Raw genomic sequence first — 7,039 nt, forward strand, 5'->3', positions numbered from 1 at the left:
TTTAAATTATATGGCAATAAATACAAAAACATGCTTAAACATGTGGCGGAAAACTTACGCACCGAAATGCAACAAGAAATGCACGGCCGATTACTGTCTTTAAAAATAGATAGCGCAACTCGCTTAACCGTAATATTTTTGGAATAAGTGCGCAATTTATTAATGAAAATGAAATTGTATCCCGGATATTAGGATTGTCTGAAATAATAGGCGCTAGTGGAAGTACATCAAAAAATCTGGCCAAAGAAATAATAGCAATTTTTATGCTTTGTGGCTCACAAGTAAGCTGACTACTAATCAAATTTGGCTATCACGATCAGATAGCGAAAATTCTATCAGCTTTAAAATTGGTAAAACCCTTATTGAAAGCATAGATACTCGAACGGAAAAATTTATATCGAATGTTGGATTTGATGCATGCCTATACTTAGATGAGGTTTCAACAAATTCTTTCCTGGACTCAAAAAAAAAAATGCTGTACATTTCTTAAAGGCTTTATGGGAGAAAATTAAAACAAATAGCTCAAAACTGAACTCCTCAACAACTTTAATAAGTTCAATTCTTGAAGAGGGTCAGGAAAATAAAGATTTTGACTTATTGGACACTTATTTGGCAGCTACAATATCGCCTACAGATGAATGCACCGATGTTTATACAAAAATCGAAACCCTAAACTTCCTTACATGAAAGCAAATGTTAATGTTTTGAACTTCTGGAGAGAACGAAGGTCGTCTGATCCTGAACTGTATGAACTGAGCAAAGTATGTTTTGCCATTCCGCCAACACAAGTAAGAAGTATTGTTTTAACTGAAAGAAATATGTTGACATCTTTTTATTTTATTTATGTAGGTCACGAGCATTTTCATCATTGAAACTGGTACTGGCCGACACTTTGGAAAATATTTTACTGGTTAAACAAAACTCATCTCATTTGGATCGTTCCATCGACAACTTTCCCTGAATAACCAAATTTCGAGTTGGGTGCGGGAGGGTAGGGGACAGAGACCGGAAAGGAAAGAAAGGCAATTGACAGCTCACCAGGGTAGCCAAACACAACGACATCAACCAACAGAGTGGCATCACTCCAGAGTTGATCCTTTGTGGAATTATAGATTCCTCCGAATGTCAAAATTTTTTTAGCTTTCGGGAGCGGGTGAAATTTTAAACCCATGGGCTGAGTTGGGTTGGATGTAACATTTCGGCCCATGCCCACCTCTAATACAGATCTACTATGAGAGCGACTACGAAGTTGCTACGAGAGCGACTACGAAATTGCTACGAGAGCAACAGAAAAGGAAATGCTCCGTAGCAGTAGCACAAAAATTTATTTTGTTTGCTCCGCTCTCATCTCGTTTTAATGCCTGTGCTATTGCTAGCCCTTCAGAGCAGTAGCAGGAGCAGAGCAATATTTTTATTGAAATTGCTGCTATGTAGCAGCAAATGCAAACACTGGCTCTGTCGTTTATAGTTTGATGGTTTACGAGATTTTAAAGAAACTCAATGAATTTACTGTGGGAGCCAACAACTATTATGTTTATTTGTTTTGAATTACGGAAATTAATTAACGTGTAAATTATGTAGATTTTTTTGTCTAATTGTATAGAGGTTCTATGAAGTGTCTTTTATAACTCAGTCCTTAGGCTTAGGCTTTTGATATTACCTTCTAATTTTTTTATCTAGTTCTAATTTGAGGATCTACAAAGTTATATTTTTAAAGACTTTTCTAATTTTCCTAAATTTTAAAGTTTTGAGCGGTAACTGAAATGCAAGTTAAGACCAGCAGTATCAGCCGCAGCGGCATCAGCAGCAGCAGCATCAGCGGCAACAGCTTCAGCATCAGCATCAGAAGCATCAGCCGCAGCGGCATCAGCAGCTTCATCAGCGGCAGAAGCAGCAGCGCCAGCATCAGCGGCAGCAGCAGCAGCAAAAGGGGCAGCGAGCAGAAGGGGAGCAGCAGCAGAGGGAGTGTGGGCAGAACGGGCCAAGAGGCCGAAGCCGGAGGTGGATGGGTGGAGAACACCCGAGAGAGATTAAAAGAGGAAATAAACCATTATAACGTGAGATCGAATCAAAGTCTTGATGATTGGGTTGTGTGCGTGCCGTTGGGGACGGAGATCAAATCCTTGCTACTGCAAGGTGACCTCCTCAAATAATAAATAAATTTAATTAATAAAATTGTTTTTTTTTTCTCGCCCATAAGTGCCTTAAATGAATGTGTTCCCAAAATAAAGTGAATAAAAAATAAAGTAAGTGCAGTAAAAGTGAGTAAAAAAAAAAAATATAAAAGTTTTGTTTCTTGAGAATGCCCACCGAAAAATTAAAGAGGATGGTTACACAAAAAACATATTGGAATCGCTGCCAAGAATTTGTGTATTGGATGATGAGACATTTCTCCGAATCTCAGCAAATACAATTTTACTGTTGTTCTGCGCGTGCCGAACAAATTCAATAATTCTAGTTGATCTGCGACCGCCGCGACGCTTCTAAATTCATATGAAATAAAAGCAGCGCGAAACAATTGTTTAATTTGCTCTGCGTGTGCCAAAGTTCCTGGGAACCTTGACAAACGCAACATTTCTTGTTGCTCTGCGACAGCCGCTACGCACCTAAAATTCCTATGAAATAAAAGCAGCGCGAATCAATTCTTTCAATTGCTCTGCGTGTGCCAAAGTTCATTGGAACATTGACAAACGAAACAATTCTTGTTGCTCTGTGACCGCCGTAACGTACCTAAAATTCCTATTAAATAAAAACAGCGCAGATCAAATATTTCAATTACTCTGCGTGTGAGCGTAGCAAACGGAATAATTCAAGTTAATCTGAGACCGTCGCGAAGCAGTTTAAATTCCTGTGAAATAAAAGAAACGCAGATCAGTCCTTGATTTGTTGTACAATTTTCGTTTCAAGATCACTCTCCTTAAATCTGTCAAACAGACAAGTCGTTGTTTATTTTTAATATCACCTTGCCTTAATGATAAATAAATTCTCTGGCAACACTGGCATTATCTGACAATACATAAGTTAATTTTTGTTTTGTGTAACCGGGGTTGGCATAGGTAAGAAATTCATAAAATAATCAAAAAAAATTTTTTTTTTTTGTGTTGCCAAGTGGTTGTGAAATGTTGGATTCAACAACTTCAATAAGTTCAATTCTTGAAGAGGGTCAGGAAAATAAAGATTTTGACTTATTGGACACTTATTTGGCAGCTACAATATCGCCTACAGATGAATGCACCGATGTTTATACAAAAATCGAAACCCTAAAACTTCCTTACATGAAAGCAAATGTTAATGTTTTGAACTTCTGGAGAGAACGAAGGTCGTCTGATCCTGAACTGTATGAACTGAGCAAAGTATGTTTTGCCATTCCGCCAACACAAGTAAGAAGTATTGTTTTAACTGAAAGAAATATGTTGACATCTTTTTATTTTATTTATGTAGGTCACGAGCATTTTCATCATTGAAACTGGTACTGGCCGACACTTTGGAAAATATTTTACTGGTTAAACAAAACTCATCTCATTTGGATCGTGCCATCGACAACTTTCCCTGAATAACCAAATTTCGAGTTGGGTGCGGGAGGGTAGGGGACAGAGACCGGAAAGGAAAGAAAGGCAATTGACAGCTCACCAGGGTAGCCAAACACAACGACATCAACCAACAGAGTGGCATCACTCCAGAGTTGATCCTTTGTGGAATTACAGATTCCTCCGAATGTCAAAATTTTTTTAGCTTTCGGGAGCGGGTGAAATTTTAAACCAATGGGCTCAGTTGGGTTGGATGTAACATTTCGGCCCATGCCCACCTCTAATACAGATCTACTATGAGAGCGACTACGAAGTTGCTACGAGAGCGACTACGAAATTGCTACGAGAGCAACAGAAAAGGAAATGCTCCGTAGCAGTAGCACAAAAATTTATTTTGTTTGCTCCGCTCTCATCTCGTTTTTAATGCCTGTGCTATTGCTAGCCCTTCAGAGCAGTAGCAGGAGCAGAGCAATATTTTTATTGAAATTGCTGCTATGTAGCAGCAAATGCAAACACTGGCTCTGTCGTTTATAGTTTGATGGTTTACGAGATTTTAAAGAAACTCAACGAATTTACTGTGGGAGCCAACAACTATTATGTTTATTTGTTTTGAATTACGGAAATTAGTTAACGTGTAAATTATGTAGATTTTTTGTCTAATTGTATAGAGGTTCTATGAAGTGTCTTTTATAACTCAGTCCTTAGGCTTAGGCTTTTGATATTACCTTCTAATTTTTTTATCTAGTTCTAATTTGAGGATCTACAAAGTTATATTTTTAAAGACTTTTCTAATTTTCCTAAATTTTAAAGTTTTGAGCGGTAACTGAAAATGCAAGTTAAGACCAGCAGTATCAGCCGCAGCGGCATCAGCAGCAGCAGCATCAGCGGTAACAGCTTCAGCATCAGCATCAGAAGCATCAGCCGCAGCGGCATCAGCAGCTTCATCAGCGGCAGAAGCAGCAGCGCCAGCATCAGCGGCAGCAGCAGCAGCAAAAGGGGCAGCGAGCAGAAGGGGAGCAGCAGCAGAGGGAGTGTGGGCAGAACGGGCCAAGAGGCCGAAGCCGGAGGTGGATGGGTGAACACCCGAGAGAGATTAAAAGAGGAAATAAACCATTATAACGTGAGATCGAATCAAAGTCTTGATGATTGGGTGGTGTGCGTGCCGTTGGGGACGGAGATCAAATCCTTGCTACTGCAAGGTGACCTCCTCAAATAATAAATAAATTTAATTAATAAAATTGTTTTTTTTTCTCGCCCATAAGTGCCTTAAATGAATGTGTTCCCAAAATAAAGTGAATAAAAAATAAAGTAAGTGCAGTAAAAAGTGAGTAAAAAAAAAAAATATAAAAGTTTTGTTTCTTGTGAATGCCCACCGAAAAATTAAAGAGGATGGTTACACAAAAAACATATTGGAATCGCTGCCAAGAATTTGTGTATTGGATGATGAGACATTTCTCCGAATCTCAGCAAATACAATTTTACTGTTGTTCTGCGCGTGCCGAACAAATTCAATAATTCTAGTTGATCTGCGACCGCCGCGACGCTTCTAAATTCATATGAAATAAAAGCAGCGCGAAACAATTGTTTAATTTGCTCTGCGTGTGCCAAAGTTCCTGGGAACCTTGACAAACGCAACATTTCTTGTTGCTCTGCGACAGCCGCTACGCACCTAAAATTCCTATGAAATAAAAGCAGCGCGAATCAATTCTTTCAATTGCTCTGCGTGTGCCAAAGTTCATTGGAACATTGACAAACGAAACAATTCTTGTTGCTCTGTGACCGCCGTAACGTACCTAAAATTCCTATTAAATAAAAACAGCGCAGATCAAATATTTCAATTACTCTGCGTGTGAGCGTAGCAAACGGAATAATTCAAGTTAATCTGAGACCGTCGCGAAGCAGTTTAAATTCCTGTGAAATAAAAGAAACGCAGATCAGTCCTTGATTTGTTGTACAATTTTCGTTTCAAGATCACTCTCCTTAAATCTGTCAAACAGACAAGTCGTTGTTTATTTTTAATATCACCTTGCCTTAATGATAAATAAATTCTCTGGCAACACTGGCATTATCTGACAATACATAAGTTAATTTTTGTTTTGTGTAACCGGGGTTGGCATAGGTAAGAAATTCATAAAATAATCCAAAAAAATTTTTTTTTTTTGTGTTGCCAAGTGGTTGTGAAATGTTGGATTCAACAACTTCAATAAGTTCAATTCTTGAAGAGGGTCAGGAAAATAAAGATTTTGACTTATTGGACACTTATTTGGCAGCTACAATATCGCCTACAGATGAATGCACCGATGTTTATACAAAAATCGAAACCCTAATACTTCCTTACATGAAAGCAAATGTTAATGTTTTGAACTTCTGGAGAGAACGAAGGTCGTCTGATCCTGAACTGTATGAACTGAGCAAAGTATGTTTTGCCATTCCGCCAACACAAGTAAGAAGTATTGTTTTAACTGAAAGAAATATGTTGACATCTTTTTATTTTATTTATGTAGGTCACGAGCATTTTCATCATTGAAACTGGTACTGGCCGACACTTTGGAAAATATTTTACTGGTTAAACAAAACTCATCTCATTTGGATCGTGCCATCGACAACTTTCCCTGAATAACCAAATTTCGAGTTGGGTGCGGGAGGGTAGGGGACAGAGACCGGAAAGGAAAGAAAGGCAATTGACAGCTCACCAGGGTAGCCAAACACAACGACATCAACCAACAGAGTGGCATCACTCCAGAGTTGATCCTTTGTGGAATTACAGATTCCTCTGAATGTCAAAATTTTTTTAGCTTTCGGGAGCGGGTGAAATTTTAAACCCATGGGCTGAGTTGGGTTGGATGTAACATTTCGGCCCATGCCCACCTCTAATACAGATCTACTATGAGAGCGACTACGAAGTTGCTACGAGAGCGACTACGAAATTGCTACGAGAGCAACAGAAAAGGAAATGCTCCGTAGCAGTAGCACAAAAATTTATTTTGTTTGCTCCGCTCTCATCTCGTTTTTAATGCCTGTGCTATTGCTAGCCCTTCAGAGCAGTAGCAGGAGCAGAGCAATAGTTTTATTGAAATTGCTGCTATGTAGCAAATGCAAACACTGGCTCTGTCGTTTATAGTTTGATGGTTTACGAGATTTTAAAGAAACTCAATGAATTTACTGTGGGAGCCAACAACTATTATGTTTATTTGTTTTGAATTACGGAAATTAATTAAATTATGTATTATGTATATTTTATGTATGTAAATTATGTAGATTTTTTTGTCTAATTCTATGTTCTAGGTTCTATGAAGTGTCTTTTATAACTCAGTCCTTAGGCTTAGGCTTTTGATATTACCTTCTAATTTTTTATCTAGTTCTAATTTGAGGATCTACAAAGTTATATTTTTAAAGACTTTTCTAATTTTCCTAAATTTTAAAGTTTTGAGCGGTAACTGAAAATGCAAGTTAAGACCAGCAGTATCAGCCGCAGCGGCATCAGCAGCAGCAGCATCAGCGGCAACAGCTTC

At 38.3% G+C, this 7,039-nt stretch overlaps 2 protein-coding genes across 4 annotated transcripts; both read left to right on the forward strand.

The window, feature by feature from the left end:
• The first annotated feature begins 2,984 nt into the window (after positions 1 to 2,984).
• LOC124461930 lies at positions 2,985 to 3,752 on the forward strand. 2 transcript variants are annotated; one of them, XR_006955323.1, is made up of 3 exons: positions 2,985 to 3,056; positions 3,208 to 3,380; positions 3,442 to 3,752. XR_006955323.1 is itself a non-coding variant. In XM_047013335.1 (2 exons), exons 1-2 carry the CDS (start codon positions 3,120 to 3,122, stop codon positions 3,505 to 3,507), a joined length of 327 nt encoding a protein of 108 aa, XP_046869291.1. In that variant the 5' UTR covers positions 2,985 to 3,119; the 3' UTR covers positions 3,508 to 3,752. The 2 variants fall into 2 exon arrangements, 1 of the variants encoding a protein (XP_046869291.1); XM_047013335.1 differs by having other exon boundaries at positions 2,985 to 3,380.
• A 1,822-nt stretch (positions 3,753 to 5,574) lies between these two features.
• On the forward strand, positions 5,575 to 6,341 carry LOC124461931. Of its 2 annotated transcripts, XR_006955324.1 has the most exons (3): positions 5,575 to 5,646; positions 5,798 to 5,970; positions 6,032 to 6,341. XR_006955324.1 is itself a non-coding variant. In XM_047013336.1 (2 exons), the coding sequence occupies exons 1-2, from the start codon at positions 5,710 to 5,712 to the stop codon at positions 6,095 to 6,097; spliced, it is 327 nt and encodes a 108-aa protein (XP_046869292.1). In that variant the 5' UTR covers positions 5,575 to 5,709; the 3' UTR covers positions 6,098 to 6,341. The 2 variants fall into 2 exon arrangements, 1 of the variants encoding a protein (XP_046869292.1); XM_047013336.1 differs by having other exon boundaries at positions 5,575 to 5,970.
• Positions 6,342 to 7,039: the final 698 nt, after the last annotated feature.

Source organism: Drosophila willistoni, unplaced genomic scaffold (genome assembly GCF_018902025.1).
Source record: "Drosophila willistoni isolate 14030-0811.24 unplaced genomic scaffold, UCI_dwil_1.1 Seg75.1, whole genome shotgun sequence".
Taxonomy (NCBI): domain Eukaryota; kingdom Metazoa; phylum Arthropoda; class Insecta; order Diptera; family Drosophilidae; genus Drosophila; species Drosophila willistoni.

Bases quoted from the DNA above. Each gene is read 5' to 3' on its own strand.
- LOC124461930 (XM_047013335.1), top strand. From the start codon at position 3,120: ATGTTGGATTCAACAACTTCAATAAGTTCAATTCTTGAAGAGGGTCAG. The intron at 3,381-3,441 runs GTAAGAAGTATT...TTATTTATGTAG, and splicing joins TTGCCATTCCGCCAACACAA to GTCACGAGCATTTTCATCAT.
- LOC124461931 (XM_047013336.1), top strand. From the start codon at position 5,710: ATGTTGGATTCAACAACTTCAATAAGTTCAATTCTTGAAGAGGGTCAG. The intron at 5,971-6,031 runs GTAAGAAGTATT...TTATTTATGTAG, and splicing joins TTGCCATTCCGCCAACACAA to GTCACGAGCATTTTCATCAT.